Raw genomic sequence first — 21,830 nt, 5'->3', positions numbered from 1 at the left:
TCTAGTCCCGATGACCGATGGCGTAACTTATTTGGTTGGGCTGGGAGAAGTAAACCCGTACGCTTTTTAAAATATCTGAGACCATCCGGACTTTGGGACCGCGAGTGGTTATGATTCCTTTCCTGCCTCTTGGATTGACCTAATTTATTCCCCCAATCCAATCCTAATCTAATTCCCTCGAGGCTTTTCCAAGCGACTTCCTGCTCCGCTCGCTATACTTCGCTCGTTCGGTTTCGTTCGCGCTCCGAATAATTTTTCTTATTTCCCCCCACGAGATCAGGAAAGGAAATCATCCGAAAAAACATAAACAAGAAAGAGAAGTCCGGATCTTCCAGTACCTCTTTTGTTTGAACCGGGAACGCCATAGCATATACCCAGCGCATTCTTTCGCTCTATAGACGACAGTGACTCTCGATTTTTTGCACTACGAGCAGCAATTGCACCATACCGACGACCACGACGACCCTTCAATTCTCTGCATCAGCGTTCGGCATCATGGCTCAATCTTCCCATTGCTACCTTCCTCGCTTCACGACCGCGACGGATGGGCCCAAACGCCCGGTTTCGATGAAGACGAAACCGACGGCTTCGCAACATGCGAGATTATTAACCGCATGGCACGAAGGCCGCCTGGACACGGTCATGCGGGCCACCTGGGCGCTGGTTCTGCATTATTATCTCCGCACCGAAGACATATGCTTCGGTTACCACCACATCGACGGCGATTCTATTTCTTCTCGACACTCTGTACAGCAGTCGAGCACCGCCCCTCTGTCGGCTTTTCGGCTGGCAATCGACGAGAACGACTCCATCCGTGCCATTGTAGATAAAGTACGGGCCGCCGATGGACTCGCTTCGCAGCAGAGCGATGGCACTGGAAGCCTGGAGGGCGCTTCCGACGATCATCTGCCATTCAACACCATCCTGATGCTGCGCACATATCGCAAGGCGACGCCGGAGTCGTCGTCAGCCTCCAAACCCATTTTGGCAACAGCTCTGCCTGACCAGGTTCGTTCGGCTTCCCGCAGAGGGCCTAGCCAGTCCCATTCCTTAGCCGCTTCTGCTGAAGCGGCTCGATTCGCGATCTTGATCCCATATGCTAACTTGAATTTCTTTTTTTCTTGGTTGAAGTGCCAAGTCCGTCTTCATGTCAAGGTGTTGCGCCGGGACATCAACATCTTCCTTGAATGGCGGAATGGGGACATGTCGGGCGAGCATATGAAGAGTGTTGCCCATATCTTTGAGCAGATGCTGCCCAAGGTTCTTGCCTCCGAGACTACCGCTATTAGCCAGCTTAATTTGTTCTCGGAGAATGACTGGGAGCGCATCCGTAAGTGGAATGACCACACTCCCAAGTTGTACGATCGCTGCATCCACGATGCTATCCGCGACCAGGCCCTGAGTGGTCCGGACCGGGAAGCAGTCTGTGCATGGGATGGAAGCTTGACGTTCGCCGAGCTGGATCACTTGGCCTCGAAGCTCGCCTGCCATCTGCGCATGCAGGGTGTTGGCCCGGAAGTACGCGTGGCCCTGTGTTTTGATAAATCGGTGAGTTCCTCGGGTGGCCGGTTCGAATAGACGATGTTTCCCCCCCCCCCTGTGATGTGATAGGCGTGCGCTGACAGCTGCAAGAAATGGAACATCGTTGCCATGTTGGGCGTCATGAAGGCCGGGGGTGCCTTCGTCCCATTGGACCCGACGCACCCTAGCTCGCGCTTACACCGGCTGATCGACTCCGTCAAGGCGCCCGTCGTCTTATGCTCCCCAAGCCGAGCCGAGACCCTGCGCCCTATCGCCCACACTGTAATTCCGCTTTGCGCCGACACTTTGGATCGTTTTCCGGATCCCACCAGCGGGGTTGACCTTGCTTCTGGTGTCACCAGCCAGAATGCGGCTTATGTTTTGTTCACCTCCGGGTCGACGGGTGAACCCAAGGTATGTATTGTAGTTCGTCACTACAAACCCGCGATTGGACAGGGTGTTGCGGTTATAGTTGCGCTGGTTCTGGGCTAACTTTCTTCCTTGCAGGGCACTTTGCTCGAGCACCGCGCATTCTTATCCAGTGCTCAAGTCCACGGCCCTGGGCTTCGCGTTTTCCGTGAGTCGCGATGTCTGCAGTTTGCAGCCCATACCTTCGATGCCAGTCTGGCAGAGTCTCTGACCCCGTTGATTCATGGTGCCTGTGTGTGTATTCCCAGCGAGGAGGCGCGATTAAATGACATTGTGACGGCGATCAACGAGATGCGCGTGGACCAAGCTTGCTTCACGCCGTCCTTCATCGGCTTTATTGAAATAGATAGCGTGCCCGGATTGAAGAGTCTCGTTCTGGCCGGCGAGGCAATGTCGCAGTCGCAGCTGGCGACCTGGTCCAGAATCAAACTGGTCAATGGATACGGCCCTACCGAGGCCAGTGTCGCATCCGTGCTCAACTCGGACGTCACACCTGGCACCGACTGCAAAGATATCGGCCTGCCAGTCGGCGTTCGCGCGTGGTTGGTGAATCCTGAAAACCACGACGAGCTCGTGCCCGTCGGCTGCCCCGGTGAACTTCTGATCGAGGGTCCCACGCTCGCTCGCTGCTATGTCAACAACCCTGAGAAGACCAACGAATCGTTCATTTACGATCCTGCGTGGACCAAGTTAGAGGCTGAAAGGGGCACTAATCGTCGATTCTACAAGACTGGCGATCTGGTGAGGTACAACTCCGACACGGGTGCCCTCAATTACATCGGTCGCAAAGATACCCAAGTGAAGGTTCACGGCCAGCGAATCGAACTGGGTGAAATCGAGAATCAATTGAGTAGGGACTCTCACGTTACGCACTGCTCCGTATTATTCCCCAAATCTGGCTTTTCCAAAGGCAGGTTGGCTGCTGTCATCTCGTCCGCCGGGCTACTGGCAGAACAATCAGATGCGGACGTGGAGCCCTTGCGATTGATCTCCCCTGAATTGAAAGCAGAGCTCATACCTGGCCTCCGTGAACGACTGTCGGTTCGCTTGCCGACTTATATGGTTCCTTCTGTTTGGCTCTGTGTCGACGCTCTCCCATTACTCCCGTCCGGCAAGCTTGATCGCAAGGGTATTGCTACCTGGGTTGGGAATATGGAGACGGATCCGGATCTTGCAAATGCGATTACGGATTCTCCCGCTAGATCACAGCTGTCTCAGCCAGCTAACGACACAGAGGAGGTTCTGGCTACGGTTTACAGCCGTGTTCTCAATATCCCACAGAACCACGTCAGTCTAGACCAAAGTTTCCTCGCCATGGGAGGCGACTCCATCGCAGCGATGACATGCGTTGGTCTTTGCAAGAAGCGCGGCTTTGCTCTTTCCGTACAGGAGATCTTGCGCAGTAAATCGATCCGGGATCTGGCGTCGCGTGCTCGCCCGATCGACCATGCGACAACGTACCAAGAAGCTGTGGACGAGCCGTTCGAGCTTTCCCCTATTCAAATTCTGCATTTTGGTGTCCGAAAAGAGGGACAAGGTCACTTCAACCAGGGCATTCTTACTCGCGTCAGCAAGCCTCTTGCTGAACGTACACTGATCAAAGCGATTGAGACACTCGTCTCTCGGCACTCGATGCTCCGTGCCCGCTTCGATGATTCTGGGTTTGCTACAGCCTCGAAGCAACGTATAACTCGTGATGTGAAGGGGTCTTACAGATGGCGTACCCACAATGTGAAAAGCATTGAGGAGATGAAGCCGTTGGTTGGGGATAGCCAGGGCTCCATCAACTGCTTTTCCGGACCGCTGCTGGCTATTGACTACTTCAATGTCAAGGGACAGTCTCCTGTATTGTCTATGACTGCACACCACTTGGTAGTTGACATTGTTTCTTGGAAGATCATTCTTGAGGATTTGGAAGATCTGATCATGAATCCCGCTCAGACTGCGAGCCAGGATGGATCGCTGCCTTTCCAGAACTGGTGCCGACTGCAAATGGATCACTGCAAAGGCTTGATCACCGAGGGAAAGGTGTCGACCGATCAATTACCTACCCCGGACTTTGGTTACTGGGGGTTGAAGAATAGCAAAACCACGTATGGTGACGTCGACTGCGCTTCCTTCGAGATCGACGCCGCTCATACGAATGCCATTCTGTTTGAATGTCACCAAGCTCTCAATACCGAGCCGATCGATCTTTTCCTGGCCTCCATGCTCCACTCTTTCGGTAAATCCTTTACAGATCGCTCGCTTCCCACAATCTATAATGAAGGACATGGCAGGGAAGTCTGGGACGCATCAATTGATATTTCACACACTGTGGGCTGGTTTACTATTCTTCAGCCTATCTTCGTGAATGCATACAAACCAGATAGTCCGATTGACACCCTTGTCCAAGTCAAGGACCTTCGACGACGTGTCTCTGACAATGGTCGTGCGGACTTTTCCAGCCGAGTTCTCCCTCTGCCTGGTAAAGAGAGTGGCCGTCACCCGCACCCGTTCGAAATGTCCTTCAACTATGTTGGGCAGCACCGCGATCTTCAGAGACAAGATGGCCTTTTCCAACTTGTGGACCAAATGGCTGGGGAGGCTGGCCAGGGTAGCGATGCCGCTGACTTCGGACGCGCTACCCCCGATTCGGCTTGTTCGAGATTTCTGCCATGGTGGTTGCTGACAAGATCCGGTTCACCTTTTCTTTTAACAAGTTTATGCAGCATCAGAATCGGATCCATAGTTGGGTTGCTAACTGCCAACAGCAGCTGCTCTCGCTGTCTGAGAAGCTCGCTACCATGACCCCGCGGTTGACTCTGAGCTCGTTCCCCATGTTGTCGCTAACATATGAAAGTCTGGATCGTTTGCTCTCACAAAAACTTCCCGCCATCGGTGTTCAATCGCCGAACATGATCGAGGATATTTACCCTTGCTCTCGTATGCAGCAGGGCATTCTACTCGGACGATCTCGCGATAGCTCGTACTACGCCGTGCATGACACATTTGAGGTCCGTGGTACTGGGTCTACCAAGCCAAATCTAGATCGGTTAGTAGAATCTTGGACGCAAATTCAGTCTCATCATGCCATGTTCCGCACTATTTTCGCAGAAAACTTAACGCCTCGTGATCCTTTCTGCCAAGTTGTTCTGAAGGAATACTGCATCGAGCCTGTCATCCTACAATCCTCTGCCGAGGACGATGTCATCGCAACATTTGATGCCCAAGAGCCCAAGGACTATAGCGAGATCGCCCCTGCCTACCGGTTCACCATTTGCCAGACACCGTCGGGGAGACTCTTCTGCCGCATCGAGCTCAGCCATGCTGCCATGGATGGTAACTCGATTTCTATCATTCTTCGGGACCTGCAGCTGGCATACGTTGGAAGGCTCGAGGAAAGCCGTCGGCCGTTGTTCAAGGAATACATCAAGTACCTTGAAGACGCTCCTCAACAAGCGAGTATCAACTACTGGCAATCCTATCTCTCAGATGCCAAGCCCTGCCTTTTCCCTGTCCTGACAGATGGCGTCAAGTCTCCTCAGAAGAGCCTGCGATCCATCCCTGTCAACTTCGATTCGCTTTCACAACTCCAGAGTGTGTATGAGAAGAAAGGTATTACCTTATCCAATGTTTTCAACGCGGCCTGGGGTCTCACTCTGCGTCTCTTCTCCGGCTCGGATGATGTAAGCTTCAGCTATATGGCATCTCTCCGCGATGTCAATGCCGATGGGGTTCAATGGGTCATTGGCCCTGTCATCAACCTGATGGTCTGTCGCATCAAGTTTGCTGGGAATTCCCAGTTGAGCGATGTACTGGAGCAGATCCAGAATGATTACATGGAGAGTCTTCCGTACCGACACACTTCACTCATTGACATCCAGCACGCCCTTAAGCTTTCTGACGCCAACCTCTTCAACTCTGGCGTGTCTTATCGCCGTCTTCCAAGTGCGAAGGATGCGGTCAGCAGTGAGATCGAGTGTGTTGAAGTTGGTGCAATCCATGATCCGGCTGAGTTTCCGGTTTATATCAACATCGAAGCTAGGGACACAACAGCTAACATTGAACTCAACTACTGGACCACAAACCTTTCTGATGCCCAGGCTATCAATGTAGCTAACACCTATGTCCGCTGTCTTGAAAGCCTTCTGAACAGTGCCGACAGCAAGATCAGCCAGCTTGATTCTGTTAGCGAGTCGAGCAAGACCGACATCCGATCTTGGAACATGAAGGCTCCTACATCCATTCAGCGATGTGCTCACGATGTCGTTCGACGTATCGCTACGCAGAATCCTGATGCTCTGGCCATCTCCGCATGGGATGGTACTTTGACGTACTCAAAGCTAGACCAATATTCGTCGCGTCTTGCCAGCTACCTCGTTACGTTTGGCGTGAGTCCGGGAAGCCTCATCCCAACTTGCTTTGAGAAGTCTGTTTGGAATGTTGTCTCCATGCTAGCTGTCATGAAGGCTGGTGGCGGATGCATTCCCGTCGACACCCCGCAGACCATGGGCTTGATTGAGAAATGGGTTATTGAGAACTCTGTCCAGGTGGCCCTTGCATCCCCTGAAAAGGCCCAGATTCTGGAGCCGACCATTCCCTACGTCGTCCCAGTCACCGAGTCTCTCCTGGAGTACTTGAATGATGAGCCGCTTACATTGACTGCCTCTCCGTCGGACCTTTGTTATGTGGCATTCACCTCTGGCATGTCCGGGACTCCCCGCACGATTGTCCTCGACCATGCGACAATCACGACCCGCGCCTCGGCTTTCACCTCCTCGATCGGAGTCGGTGATTCTTCTCGCCTTCTTCAGCTTGCAGATCACACATCTGATCTGTTCTTGCTCGAAACCATTGGGACTTTTCTCAACGGAGGCTGTCTCTGTATCCCTGCAGATGCTGATCCGACCAACTTGGCTTCCTCTATCAATGTCCTCCATGCCAATGTTGCTTGTATGACCCCAACTATTGCTAGCTTCATAGCTCCCAAAGATGTTCCTGCATTGGAGACGGCTGCATTTGTTGGGGAGCCTGTGTATAGGAGGCTCCTTGATGCCTGGAAGGCTGATGATCTCGAACTTCATGTTCTATATGGTTCAGCAGAATCATCATCGGCGTCTCTGCATCACAAGATCGAGAATGAGACCGTAGAGGCGACTATCGGAAATCCTGTCTCTTGTGTTACTTGGGTTGTTGATCCTGTCAATCATAACTCCCTTGTTCCCGTTGGTGCTATCGGTGAATTAGTTCTTGATGGCCCCGTCCTGGCTCAAGCAACTTTAGATTCTCAGTCTACCGGTGATGAGAGGTATTTCGAAAATCCGACTTGGGCAGCAATATTCTGCGGATCGCAGAAGAAACAGAAGTTCTTCAAAACTGGCGACCTTGTTCGATACAATTCCAATGGGTCGTTGGTTTACTGTGGAAAGAAAAATACATCCGAACCATTTGTGCCATGCTCTGATAGCCTCCTAGTCCAGCAGGCCATGCAATCATTCCTCGGATCCAGGAAGCTTGCTGTTGATTTTTTGCCGTCCGGATATATCGACAGCACGCGAAGCGTTGTGGCCTTTGTCGGTTCATCGGAACTAACTACTGCATCCTTCTCCGCGCAGGCTGTCTCAAGCTCGGCGCCTGAATTGAAGTCGACAGTTGCTTCACTTCACACCCATTTGGCTGCGAATCTCCCAGCCAGCAAGGTCCCGAGTATTTATGTTCCCCTGTCTTCCCTACCACTTACCCCATTTGGCAAACTGAATTATAAAGTCCTGAGAAATGAGCTCGACTCACTCCCTAGCAATATCCGCCATTCTTTCGATATCAAGAGTTGGACTGGAATCAAATGTGGCAACAGACTCTCTCGGCAATCCATTTCCGAATCCAATATGTCTTTCTGGAAAGAATATCTCGCCGATGTTGAACCGTGCAATTTCCCTCCAATCTCTCTTGAGACTAGTGAGAATGGACAGTCAACCCGGATCCTGAACAAGCAAACTCAGAAGTTGCATGCATTCAGCAAGATGTCGGGTGTCTCTGTAGAGACTCTGTTTCAGGCTGCTTGGGGCATTGTTCTACGGTGCTATACCGGTAATGATGATATTTGCTTCGGATATTCGGTTGCTGAGCGAGATTATAACTCTGTTTCAATCTGTCGCCTTCTCCTTGGCAACGACCACGAACTAGAGCAAACATTACAGCAGTTAAAGGCTAATTCTGATAAGGGTCGTGAGAAGTTTGTTGACTTACCCGCTCTCAAGCAATCTCTGGGCTTCAATGATACGAGCATTTTCAACACTCTTCTCACCTACCGCACGGAGTCATCCCTCCCTCAGGGAAATGCGGGCGACGAGGCTGCGACAAAGGACTACAAAGTTGCAGTAACCGCCGTTGTATCCAGCTCAGTTGCGGAGGTCCATTTTACCTACTCTTCTGACACATTGACTTCTACCCAAATCACTCATGTCATTGATTCCTTTGACCACATCTTGAACGATATCGTCTCTTCGAGTCCTCGTGATCGCACCATTGGAGATCTTGACCTCTTCCCTCAGCGATCTTGCCGACAAATTCGTGATTGGAATGCTGGCCTGCCTCCGCGCGTGGAGCAGTGCGCCGATGAACTTATTCAACAGCAAGCCCTGTTGCACCCGCGTGCAGAAGCTATCTGCTCCTGGGATAAGAACTTCACATATGGACAGCTCGAGATTACCGCCAGCCGTCTAGCTCGCTTTTTGACCAACTCCGGGGTCAAGCCTGAAGTCTTCGTTGTTCTCAGCTTTGAAAAATCCGCCTGGGCCGTGGTCGCTCAACTTGCCGTTCTTAAGGCCGGAGGTGCATTTGTCTCGATCGACCCCTCTCACCCTGACTCCCGTCTGCAGATGTTGATCAACGAGATTGGAGCTGATCTGGTTCTATGCTCTTCCTCTCTACAACCAAAGATGTCCAAACTCTGCAAGAAGGCATTTGCAGTGTCTCAGAATTCCATCTCTCAACTTCCGGAGTCTCCTCTTGCCTTGCCAGGCACACGGCCTACGCCACAAAATGCTGCCTACGCTATCTTCACATCTGGTACCACTGGAAAGCCCAAGGCGACTGTTGTTGAGCATGTCGCTCTCAGTACCACTGCAGTCGCTATGAACGATGCCTTGCACATGAATGCCGATACTCGCGCTCTCCAATTTTCTAACTACACTTTTGATGTCAGTGTGTTGGAGATCATGATGACCTTAATGACCGGTGGCTGTGTTTGTGTCCCAAGCGAGGAAGAGCGTATGAACAACTTGGGAGGTGCAATTCGCCGCATGGAAGCCAACTACATGTCCTCTCCCCCTGCTATTGTCAATACCCTTGAGCCCAAGACTGTCCCAACCCTCAAAACCATCATTACTGGCGGTGAAAAGATGCCCGCAAATCACATTGATCGGTGGAATGATCGTTTCGTCATCAACGCCTATGGTCCTTCAGAAGCAACTGTGGTTGCGACCGTCGGTGTGAAGGTTGACTGGGATGGTAATCGCGTGAATGATGATCCTACTTCCATCGGCACAGCTGCCAACTGCCGCGTGTGGATTGTTGATCCTAACAATTATCATCGCCTTCTACCGGTTGGTGCTGTTGGAGAGATGCTCCTTGAGGGAAGCAACATCGCGCGCGAGTATCTCGGTAATCCTGAAAAGACCAAAGCGGCGTTTGTCGATGATCCTCTTTGGAGTCACCATACCGGCATGCTAGGCCTCTTCAAGCGCAAAGACCGTATGTATCGCACGGGCGACTTGGTCCGATATAACAGTGACGGTACCCTGGCATTTATTTCCCGCAAGGATACTCAGATCAAGTTCAACGGTCAGCGTATTGAACTTGAAGAGATTGAACATCAGTGTCTGCGGTGCCTCCCAGAGGGATCTCAAGTTGCTGTTGATGTGGTCGTGCCTCAAGAAAAGACCGTTGCAAAAGGCCTCGCCACCTTCTTCACGGTGCACGACACAGAATCCTTCCAGGGTGGGAGTACTGATCAATTTACCCCTACCATCCCTGGCGCTGACCCTCTGCTTCTGCCCATCTCTGTTTCAAACATGGATGCCATTCAGACACTCAAGAGCTCTCTGCCCGATTTGTTGCCACAGAGCATGATGCCTCGTCTTTTCTTCCCCCTACGAAACCTGCCCTTTACATCATCTGCCAAGATTGATCGCCGCCGACTCCGTGCCATGGTTGAAACCTTGTCTAAGGAGACCTTGAAGTCATATATCACGTTCAATACTGGCAACAAGAAACAGGAGGTTTCAACCGATGGTATTGATGCCAAACTCCGGACCCTATGGGAGAAGACCCTTGATCTTGAACCCGGATCAGTCACAAATGAAGACAGCTTCTTTGCCCTGGGTGGCGACTCTTTCTCTGCTATGAACCTCGTTGGAGCCGCCCAGGGACAGGGCATCTCCCTCAATGTTGCAACTATTTTCAAGAGTCCAGTATTGATTGATATGGCGAAGAGTTGCTCAGACCTTTTGGACATTCCAGCCAGCAATCAAATTGAATTGAAGCCATTCTCGATGATTCCGTCTTCCGTCAACTTTGAGAGCCTGTTGGAAGAAGTTACCGATAACTGTGCGATCTTGAAAGCTTCTATTGCCGACATTTACCAGTGTAGTGCAGTGCAAGAAGGTCTTCTGACTATGTCCGTCAAGCACAACGGTGCGTATGTCGCCCAGCCGGCTTTCCGTCTTGCCGCTGGTGCAGACCTCAACCGGTTCAAAGATGCCTGGCAAAAGACTGTGGATGATCTCGACATTCTTCGAACTCGGATTGTTCACACGGAAGCGATGAATTTTGCCCAGGTTGTCCTGAAGGAGTCACCTATCTCTTGGGTTCATGCCCAATCGTTTGACGAGCTTCCAGGTGATACATTGGAGCTTCCAAAACACAATGGTGCACCTTTGACTGGTTATGCGATCGTTCAACCTCGTGGGTCAACTGAAAGCTATTTTGTGTGGTCTGTCCACCACGCGCTTTATGATGGCTGGAGCATTCCTTTGGTTTATCGCAAACTTGAAGAGAATTACACTGGCTCAACGAACAGGCAAAATGCTGCCCCTTATGGCCTCTTCATTGAATACATCAACAAAAAAGACATGGAAGAGTCCGATGCCTTCTGGAAGTCATATTTGACATCCCTCTCCGCCACCCCCTTCCCACAAAACAAGAACTCTGTCCCCGATGCCATGCGGGCTGGCAACACCCAGTACCATAGAATGGAGATTATACGGCCTGCAAACAGTGTCGATTTCACGCTGCCAGTTCTCCTGAGGGCTGCCTGGTCCATCGTGGTTGCTACTCACACTGCGTCTGCAGACGTTTGTTTCGGTGAGACGTTGTCTGGGCGGAACATTGACTTACCCGGTGTTGGCGATATCGCTGGTCCTGTTCTTACAACTGTGCCGACGCGGGTTCAAGTTGACAGCCAGATGCCCATCCTTCAGTACTTACAGAACATCCATCAGAGCACCACTGACATGATTCCTCATCTCCATGCGGGTCTGCAGCGTATTCGATCCCTCAACAATGATACCTTGGCTGCATGTGGCTTCCAGAACTTACTAGTTATTCAGCCAACGGAGAGTGGATTGAACAATAGTATCTGGATTGATGAGAAGCGCGAGACTAGCGAGGATTTCTTCACTCATCCTCTGGTGCTGGAGTGTGGCATTTCCAAGACAAACATCTCTTTCACTGTTCACCATGACGAGTTGGTAATTAATGGTTGGCAAACAAAGCGTTTGGCGGAGCAATTTGCCAATGTTCTGAAGCAGCTTCTAGCTGTTCCAAAGACCAGTACAGCCAAACTCGTGGAGCTGGAAGTTGCCAGTCCCGAGGATAAGGCTGAGATTGCCCGGTGGAATCAGCGAACTCCCCTCTCTATTGAGCGTTGCGTACATGATTTCATCCGTGAAAAGTGCCTTGAGACCCCTGATGCCCAGGCCGTGTGTGCTTGGGATGGAGAACTTACCTACAGGGAGTTCTGGGACCTTGCCTCATCATTTGCCAACTACCTTGTTTCCCGCGGAGTTGGCCCTGAAGTCTTCGTTCCTGTGTGTTTGGACAAGTCCGCATGGGCTATGGTGACTCTAATCAGTATTCTAATTGCTGGAGGTGGCTATGTTCCCCTTGATCCTCACCATCCGGTTTCGCGACATGAAGAGATTCTCAAAGATGTTGGTGCCAATATGATACTCTGCACGCCAAACTACACCAACCGGTACACGCGAGTTGTCAAGACGGTGATCCCGATAAGCAAAGAAACGATCAAGGCCTATGGTTCTCTCACTTCTACAGGCCGACCCCGTACGCAGGTAAAACCGTCAAATATGGCTTATACTTTGTTTACTTCGGGGTCTACTGGGCGTGCTAAAGGAATTGTTGTTGAGCACCGTAATGTGGTCAGCAGTATCATGGCGTTTGGGCCCATGACTCTCATGGGACCCAAGTCCAGAGTGTTCCAGTTTGCATCTCTCACATTTGATGCGGCAATTATGGAGACATTGGCTATTTTGATGCTTGGTGGCTGCATTTGCGTTCCCAGTGAAGATGAACGTTTGAATGATGTCGCTGGTGCAATCCGTCGCCTGAATGTGACTTGGACATTCCTCACGCCCTCTATCGCCAGCATTATCGAGCCATCAACTGTTCCGTCTCTGGAAGTTCTTGTCTGTGGCGGTGAGAAGATGTCAAAGGAGGTCATTACAAAGTGGGCCAACGTGTTGAAACTGATGAATGGTTACGGCCCAACTGAGACTTGTGTCTTTGCTGTCATTGATACCGCAGTCGCAATCAATCGTGACCCTGCACGTATTGGCTACGGTATTCCAAGCACATTGACCTGGATTGTCGATGCTGAAAACCATGATCGGCTTGTTCCCCTGGGTGCTGTGGGTGAACTCGCTCTCGAGGGTCCCGCCCTCGCTAGAGAATACCTCAAGAACCCGGAGAAAAATGCGGAAGCATTCGTCGAAAACCCTGCTTGGATCCAGGATTTCAATTCAGCTTTGCCATCGCCTAGACGGATCTACAAAACCGGCGATCTCTGCTACTACAACCCTGATGGCTCTATTGAGTACATCAGTCGCAAGGATCACCAAGTCAAGTTGCATGGTCAGCGTATGGAGCTCGGAGAGATCGAACACCGGCTGTATGAGGATCCTCTTGTTCGCCACGCAGTTGTTATTCTGCCTAAGAATGGACCTCTTAAGCAGCGTCTGGTCACAGTCATGTCAATTAACAATATTTCTGCGGACAACAAGCTGATCTCTGATAAACCATGTGAACTTGTGGAACAAGCTGAATTTGATAGACAGGGCCTGTCTGCCCTCAGCCAGGTGCAGAAAAACCTGGAAAGTCAGCTTCCAATATACATGGTACCCCAAACCTGGGCTCTGATCAAGAAACTTCCAATGCTTGTCTCTGGCAAGCTTGATCGCAAGAAGATCACGGCCTGGGTTGAAAGCATTGATGAAGTCTCTTATGAGCGCATTATGCAGGATTATGATCGGATGAAACGTGGTGTGACTGAGGAGACACCGAAGCAGGAGCAAGATGGCTCCTTGAAGATCATACGCGAGATTTTTGCGCAGGTATTGAACATCTCGCTGCAGAAGGTCAACGATGACCGCTCTTTCGTCAGCTTGGGTAAGTTTTCAACAAATACCAGTCCAAATTACAAGGATTGGTCAAATTAACAAATTAATCCAGGCGGAGACAGCATTACTGGCATGGCAGTCATTTCCAGAGCCCGTAAGCAAGGTCTGATTGTGACTCTCAATGACATCTTGCAAAGTCGGTCCGTGAAGGAGCTGGCTCAAACTGCCAGCGCCAAGGCCCCAGTCACCTCTCAACGCGAAGAGAAGTCGGGTGAGAGCTTCGCTCTTTCCCCTATTCAGAAGTTGTATATGCAATCTTCGACTGAATTCAAGGGTACAGCGCGATTCAATCAGAGCATTACCGTCAGAATCTCACGCCGCGTGGACGCCGAGGTCCTCAGGCGTGCGATCAATGCTGTCACTAGTCAACACCCCATGTTCCGTGCTCGATTTTACCAAGACAAAAACTCTATTTGGCGCCAACAGGCTGCAGCAGTATGTATATTTCCAGTCTTCAGGGCTTACGAATTTGCTAACGTTTTTCAACAGGAGGTCGAGGAGTCTTACAGATTCCGTGTGCACTCTGTCAGTGACACGCGCGCGATGGTTCCCAAAATAGCGGACAGCCAGTCTTCTTTGGACCCGCTGCATGGTCCAATATTCGTGGCTGATCTTTTCAATCTTCGCGCTGGCGGCCAGGTTCTTTTCCTTGTGGCGCACCACCTGTGTGTTGATATGGTTTCTTGGAGAATCATTCTTCAAGATCTGGAAGAGCTAGTAGTGTCTGGCTCGCTTTCTGATGAAAAGGCTCTTTCTTTCCAGAGCTGGTGTGCAATGCAATTGGAGAGGGCCAAGATCCACGACGCTGGTCTTACTCTTCCATTTACCCCAGAGCCTGCCAATTTGCACTACTGGGGAATGCAGGATACTGCGAACCTCTATGGTGATCTGAAGATGGAATCCTTCTCTCTGAGCGAGGATACAACCAAGTTCCTTCTGAACGACTGCCATGAGGTATTCGGCACCGATACAGTTGACATTTTAGTCTCAGCCATTTATCACTCTTTCCGTCAAACCTTTACCGACCGGGCAATACCAACTATTTACAACGAAGGTCATGGACGGGAGTCATGGGATGCCAGCATTGATCTATCAAGAACAGTAGGCTGGTTTACAGCTATGGCTCCGGTGCTCATAGAAGGCGAGCAAAGTAAGTCCTTCTGGTTACATCGTTCGTTCCATGCATGGCTAATGGCATACAGAATCAATCATTGATACGATCAAGCGGGTGAAGGACACTCGGCGCAAAATTATTGACAATGGCCGGCCTCATTTTGCCAAGAGCCTTCTTATGTCTGACCATCAGACCGACGCAGCTGATTTCCAGGTTCCCATGGAAATTTTGTTCAATTATCTTGGCAAACTCCAGCAGCTCGAAAGGGCTGACTCTCTTTTCCGGCACCAAGGAAGTGTCTTTGATAGTTCCGATTTTGCTGTTGCCGGTGACATGGGTCCCGAGACTGTCCGGTTTGCTCTATTCGAGCTTTCCGCCATCGTTGTCAAAGAACGCCTCAATGTTTCATTTGCCTATAGCAGGAAAATGTCACGAGAGCCGCAAATTCGCCGGTGGATTTTGCAGTGCAAACAGACTCTTGAGAAGGAGATGGGCCTTCTGCGGAACACTTCTCCTGAACCGACTCTGAGTGATTACCCTCTCTTGCCTATTACCTATCACAGCCTCCAGGTCCTCACAAACAACACCTTCCGCAAACTGGGAATCTCGAGCAAGAACGAGGTTGAAACCATTTATCCCTGCTCTCCAATGCAGGAAGGGCTGTTGCTAAGCCAGCTTCGTGATCCTAGTGCATACATGTTCCACACCATCTTTGAGATCAATGATGCCCGCACTGGAAAAGTTGATCCTGAAAGGCTTGCTCATTCATGGCAGATGCTTGTCGATCGCCATCCTGTTCTTCGCACTGTCTTCATTGACAGCAGCTATAGTGGTGGCTCTTTTGACCAGCTTGTGCTGAAGAAGCTTTCTGACAATGTTTTGCGAATCGAATGCTCCGATAACCAGGTTGAGGAAAAGCTCAGCGCAATTTCTCTCCGAGATTTGAATGCGATGCGGCCCGCTAAATTGTCTCATCAACTGACGATCTGCAAAACACATAGCGGGCGTGTCATGGTCAAATTGGAGATTAACCACGCTATCATTGACGGTGGTGGTGTTGATGTTCTCCTTCGTGATCTTGCCATGGCTTATGATCGTCGACTACCTGAGGGCCCCGGTCCTAAATTCAGCGATTATATCAGTTATATTCGAACTCAAAGCCAAGGTAAGGCTCTTGGTCACTGGAAGGAGTACCTGGGCGATGTTCGCCCTTGCCACGTTGCGTCGAGTGGTGGCTTCAACATTGAGCGTGAGCTCAAGGGTATTCTGATGAATTTCGACCGGTACCCTGAGCTCCTCAGTTTCTGTGAACAAACGTCTGTTACTCTCGCGAACCTCACACTCTCAGCATGGGCAATTGTTCTCCGGCAGTTTACCGGATCCGATGATGTCTGCTTCGGATATCTCTCTGCTGGGAGGGATGCACCAGTCAACGGTATCCAGGATATGGTTGGAATCTTCATCAACATGCTCTGCTGCAGAGTCAAGTTTTCTGCTCGACAGAATCTAGTAGATATCTCCAAGCGCGTTAACGGCGACTATATTCGAAGTATTCCGCACCAAAGCTGCTCTCTGGCCACTATTCAGCATGAGCTTGGCTGGCAGGGTCAATCTCTATTCAACACTACATTGTCGATACAGAACCACACTGTTGCTAGTGGTACGAAGGACAAGGGTCTCTCTTTTGATCTGCATCACGCTCATGATCCTAGTGAGGTATGGTCTAATTCACAATTATATATTGATGTGTTATCATAACTAATGAATTTCCACAGTATGCCGTCACTGTCAACGTCGACATCTCCCGCGGCAAAGAGGGAATCCTGTTGCGATACTGGAACGATGTTGTTTCGGATGAACAAGCCCAGGCACTAGTGGACACCATTGCAAAGGTCTTCACGGGATTCATCGAGTCGCCAAATACAAACATTTCATCAGCAAGCTTCGATAGCAACATTCATGATGAGCGAGAGATGGAAACGAGCCGTTCACAATCGACATTCAATGGAAAGATGGACCTCGGCACAGCAACACTAGATGGGGCCGCAATCCAGAAGATCATCGATAATCGTGTGCATGAAATTATCGATCAGATGTTGAGAGAAGGAAAGTTGATGGTTCCACATATGCAGCCAGACAGGTTGTCTGGATATAGCCACCCTGATCATGGGATTGGATCGCCTTATCCAATTGAGAGCATACAGGGAGGCGCAGATGATTCGGGTGTTTGCTCAGCAACATCTAGATCCAGCACAGAGGGCATGTCTGCTGATGTGGAGAGAAGGCTTTGGAGCCTCTGGAGCACTGCCCTCGGTCTTTCACCTAACGTGGTGAGGCACCAGGACAGCTTCTTCAAGTTAGGTGGTGATAGCATTACAGCAATGAAGATGGTCAGCGCAGCGAGGAGAGGACGGATTGGTTCTCACTGTTGCAGATGTCTTCAATAACCCGGTTTTCGAAGATATGCTTGCGACAGTGCGTGCCGCCAATGTGACCCAGCAGATGCTGGATGTGGACCTGAAGCCTGCTCATAAGGAGGTAGAGGATTTCACTGATAGCAAACCAACGATCTTGGCGCCGACTCCGTCATCTGAGAGCATTTCCGTCTTGAGACCTACCAAGGCTGTTGATGATGCTTCAGTCCAGAGTGGCATTTGTCCAAAGATTGGCGTCTTCAAAGGTGGCATTGCTGATGTTCTTCCGGTCACGGACTTCCAGGCAATGTCCTTGACAGCAACACTATTTAAATCCCGATGGATGCTTAACTACTTCTTCTTGGAAGGAAATGGTCCATTGGACCTGCGTCGCCTTCGTGAAAGCTGCCTGAAGGTTGTCGACGCTTTCGATATTCTGCGTACGGTATTTGTCTGCTTCCATGATCAATTCTTCCAGGTTGTCCTACGCAAGATTCGCCCAAGCATCTTTGTCTACGAGACAGATCGTGGATTAGATGATTTCACCATGAGCTTGCAGCAACGAGACCGTGAGTATGGCCCTCGTGAGGGTGAGCAGTACGTCCAGTTCTACGTTGTCAAAAAGAAGGAAAGTGATCAGCACCGCATCATGATTCGTCTTTCCCATACGCAATACGATGGTGTCTGTCTACCAAGAATCATGTCCGCCATCAAGCTCGGTTATGAAGGTAGTCCTCTACCTCCAGTCACCTCGTACGCCAGCTATCTTCGCCAGCTCCCTGGCACAATTACACCTGATCACTACAACCATTGGTCGAAGTTGCTGAAAGGGTCACAGATGACCCAGGTTGTCCGCAGAAAGGGCACAACCATGTTCCAGAACATCGGCGCTTTCACTGAAATCAGCAAAACGATCGAAATCCCACCAACTGCGCTTGGCAACGTCACTGTGGCAACCGTGATGCAGGCTGCCTGGGCCATTACACTTGCCAAGCTTTCTGCGCAGTCTGATGTTGTCTTTGGTCTTACGATTAGTGGCCGCAATGCTACAGTTCCTGGTATCGAAACCACTGTCGGACCTTGTGTCAATATTGTTCCTGTGCGTGTGAAGTTCGACGAAAAATGGACTGGCGTGGATCTCTTCCGCTTCCTTCAAGATCAGCAAGTCTCCAACATGCCTTTCGAGTCCCTTGGCTTCCGTGAGATCATCAAAGACTGCAGCGATTGGCCCGCCTGGACTTACTTCACTACCTCAGTCTTCCACCAGAACGTCGATTACGAAGGATCCCTGGAGCTAGACAGCAACAAGTACCGCATGGGCGGTGCAGGTGTCAATGACAACTTCGCAGATTTGACCATGGTCTCACGTCCTGCTGACGAGCGCAACCTGAACATCACATTGGGATACTCCGAGAAAGGCCCAATTCTGCCCGCGTTTGCAACCAAGGTTCTTGATATGGCGTGCGAAATTGCACAATCTCTTGTCGCCAACCCGTCAACTGCACTACCATCCCCAAGCATGTTACAATCTCTCCCCTCGCAAGCCATTGATGACTTGCCTCGTTCATCTGATGAGCACTTCCTCAGCGCACATCTCAAGTCACGATCGATAGCTGAGCTTCTTGTCCATTCAGATATCCTATCGCGCTCGTGGCACCAGGTTCTGCCATGCCGGGCCTCATCTACAACAATCGACCCGGATACAGGGGACAAACCCACCAATAAGACTGCCTTCCAGCTCGATTCATCGTTCTTTGATCTCGGTGGTGACATTTTCAACATGGCCCAGCTTACCTGGCTCCTCGAGCAAGAGGGTCTCAAGGTCCGCCTAGAGGATCTCCTCGAGCACCCGTCATTCTTGGGCCAGATGGCCGTCCTTGCCTTGCACAATGCCAGACCACAAGAAGATGTTGCTCCTCAGTTTGCCACGGCCACAGGCGCCGTCTCTCCGGATATCTCAGTGCAAACCCCAGTTGAGAAGAAGAAGACATGGGAGAAAGCAATGACACTCGCCCGCAAGCTGACTCGAAGAAACAACATGGTTTCCAGCCGTGCTTGAAACGGGTCAGGAATCTACAAATCGAACAAAAGAAAAAAAAAAAAAGAAAAGAAAAAGCCTCTCCTGGGCAAAAACAGAACGGAGTTATCCACTATCGTTGAAAATTTCCCACTTCCTATATTTCCTTGCGTCTCATTTTTTGGCTTTGGACTTTGTCCTTGGACTGAAATTTTATCTATTTCCTATGTTTTCGCTATTTTGGCTTCATACTGGATTGAGGATGAATGCATCTTCGATCAAAAATTTCCTATTTTGGGAACTCTCTCTTTTTTATTTCTTCATCCCTCTACTTCCTGCCTCCACAATGCATCTCTCCCATCATGTCATTTCATAATAATGCAATGAAACTTGTCTATACAAACAACGAACTCCCTTTACCTGTAAAAGAATGCTACACTATCTGCTTCGAATGTTGGAATAAGACTCAACGATTCTTGAATCAAGAAAGCCTTGCTCGTTGCTTTTGTTATCAATGTCACATACAGCATTTGCTATCCAACTGACAGCTCAACTAATTCCAAAAAGAAAAAAAATGAAAAGCCAAAGGGTATCGGGTATTCTGTGATGCAAGATCGAATAACAATGATCACGGGACGGAGTCAAAGACAAGCAAAAAAGATCTATATGAGAGTAAATCAAAAGGCGGTATTGACGACCGACAGAACTTTAGAAGAAAAGGTAACAACTAGACGATAATGACGAGGAAGGCAGCTCCTAGAGCGATCCGCGAGACCATTTCCCGCGGGCACGGATCCGTCTTCCATATATGTAAAATAGATACGGAATAGGAATGAGGGCGATAGAGATAAAGCCCAGGATACTGGCCGCCCACGGCACTCCGAGGTTGTGAAACATGGCACTGGTGAAGAGCGGAAAGCATCCTGCGAAAACTGAGCGGAGGAAGGTATTCGCTGCGACCGCGCTGGCGGAAACTTTCTGGAAGGTATCGATGAGGTAGTTCAGTGCAGCTTGGAAGATCGTAAAAAAGCCGAAGCCCATCATGACAGCGCCCATTATGGGACCGATCCAATGAATGTGCTTGGGACTTGTCCAGCCAAAGACGAACATGCCGGCGGCAAACATGATCGAGCCCAGCATCATGGGTGGAAGTCGGGCTTCTGGAACGGCGCGGTTGTTGTTAGCTTTGAAGCGCTTGATGTAGAAGCGTTGATTCGAGAGATTGGCTACGGCTCCGATGAGGATACCAACGAGATAGGCAAGGAAAGGTAGAGCGCCGACAACTTGGTTCCAACCGCGGATTTCTTGGAAAACGATCGGGAAGGCTGCCAGACTTAGGTATAGAATACCGTATACGAAGGACGCGTATAAGGCAACAAGGAAACAGATAGGTGTGGTAAGGAGCTGAAAGGGTCGCACGAGGTATTTGTTGCCAAGCTCTTTAAATGTGACATCCCATTCTTCGTGTCGGGCGTGTAGAGCCCAGTTGCCACTTTCAAAACGTAGCCGGCGAGCCTTATAGACTAATAGAACAGGTGGATAGCTTTCATCCACGAAAATAAGATCAAGCAAAAGGAAGAACATCATCATGATGCCGGTAATCTGGCTCTTTTGTTAGTTTCAAGAAATTTCCGCCAACTCAAGCAGAGGGTCTCACGTATTCAGTCCATCGCCAGTGCAGGTAGCTTTGTACAATGGCTCCGCCAACAATGGGACCCAGGACAGGGCCGCCCACCACTGCCATGGCATATCCAACAATCGCAGCACCCCGCTGTTCAGGGGTCCAAATATCACTGAGAACACCACCCGTATTTGTCACCGGGGCAGAGCCGAAAAAACCCGCGAAAAATCGAGTCAACATGATTGTTTGTAGGTCCTTGGCGGTGGCGGTGCCAAATGACATGATAGCTGCGATGAAATACGGCGCGAGAACAGCAGGTTTGCGACCAAAGACCTCCGATAGAGGTGCCCATACTAAAGGACCCAGTCCAAGACCGAATAGAAGGAGTGAAGTACCCAATGTTGAAACCTCCACTGACACGCCAAATTCATCGCTGATCTGTGTTTGACCTGTTGAGTAGCTATAGTCCCAAAAAAAGTAATTAGTAATCAGTAGCGCATCTCAGAGAGAGCAGTTGGTCTTACATCGAACTCGCCCATGTCGCACCTAAAGTTGACAGGATCTGTTAGCAATTCTGCGTGTTCTCCGCACTGACTGATGGTAAGGTGGACGGGGAGGCCAACATACCCATTGTCGTCAATCCATACAATACCGTCGTCACAGCCTTCTTCCTGAAACTCCAATTCAGAGGGCGATATGGATCATCCGGCCCTTCGAATTCAACAATCACGTCGGGGCTGGTCTTGGTATGTGACAGCGGGTGAGTGAAGCCGGCCGTCTGGCCGGGATCTCGACTGCGAATGCGCGACACCACCGACTGCGCACGGTGTTCGAAAACCGAGAGGCCCGAAGCCGCGGTGCTCTGTTTTTCTAATCGCATAGGACCCTCCCCATTATCGTTGGTTTGATCTTCATCGTGCGACTCGATATCGTCTGACGATGTCGTAGAGTGGAGGTCTTCGTGTTCGGTACGTTCGGGCATGGTTTCATGTGCGCGACATGCACGTCGCAATAGAGCCAGAGATGTTCAAGAGAATAA

At 50.3% G+C, this 21,830-nt stretch overlaps 2 protein-coding genes across 2 annotated transcripts; one reads left to right on the top strand and one right to left on the bottom strand.

Annotated features, from left to right (window-relative positions):
* Positions 1 to 495: 495 nt before the first annotated feature.
* nrps1 (uncharacterized protein) lies at positions 496 to 19,212 on the top strand (the record flags this gene model as incomplete). Its single annotated transcript, XM_057072277.1, has 9 exons — positions 496 to 1,548; positions 1,612 to 1,935; positions 2,029 to 4,610; positions 4,682 to 13,614; positions 13,678 to 14,060; positions 14,115 to 14,775; positions 14,828 to 16,455; positions 16,515 to 17,069; positions 17,140 to 19,212. 9 exons carry the CDS (start codon positions 496 to 498, stop codon positions 19,210 to 19,212), a joined length of 18,192 nt encoding a protein of 6,063 aa, XP_056938807.1.
* A 714-nt stretch (positions 19,213 to 19,926) lies between these two features.
* On the bottom strand, positions 19,927 to 21,773 carry N7462_000550 (MFS transporter; the record flags this gene model as incomplete). Its single annotated transcript, XM_057072276.1, has 4 exons — positions 19,927 to 20,772; positions 20,828 to 21,251; positions 21,316 to 21,337; positions 21,419 to 21,773. 4 exons carry the CDS (start codon positions 21,771 to 21,773, stop codon positions 19,927 to 19,929), a joined length of 1,647 nt encoding a protein of 548 aa, XP_056938806.1.
* Between the last annotated feature and the right edge of the window lie 57 nt (positions 21,774 to 21,830).

The sequence above is a fragment of the Penicillium macrosclerotiorum genome (assembly GCF_028827735.1).
Source record: "Penicillium macrosclerotiorum strain IBT 26536 chromosome Unknown utg000001l_segment0_segment0, whole genome shotgun sequence".
NCBI lineage: Eukaryota > Fungi > Ascomycota > Eurotiomycetes > Eurotiales > Aspergillaceae > Penicillium > Penicillium macrosclerotiorum.
The sequence above is the reverse complement of the archived record's forward strand: the minus strand, read 5'-3'. Positions and strand labels throughout refer to the sequence as shown.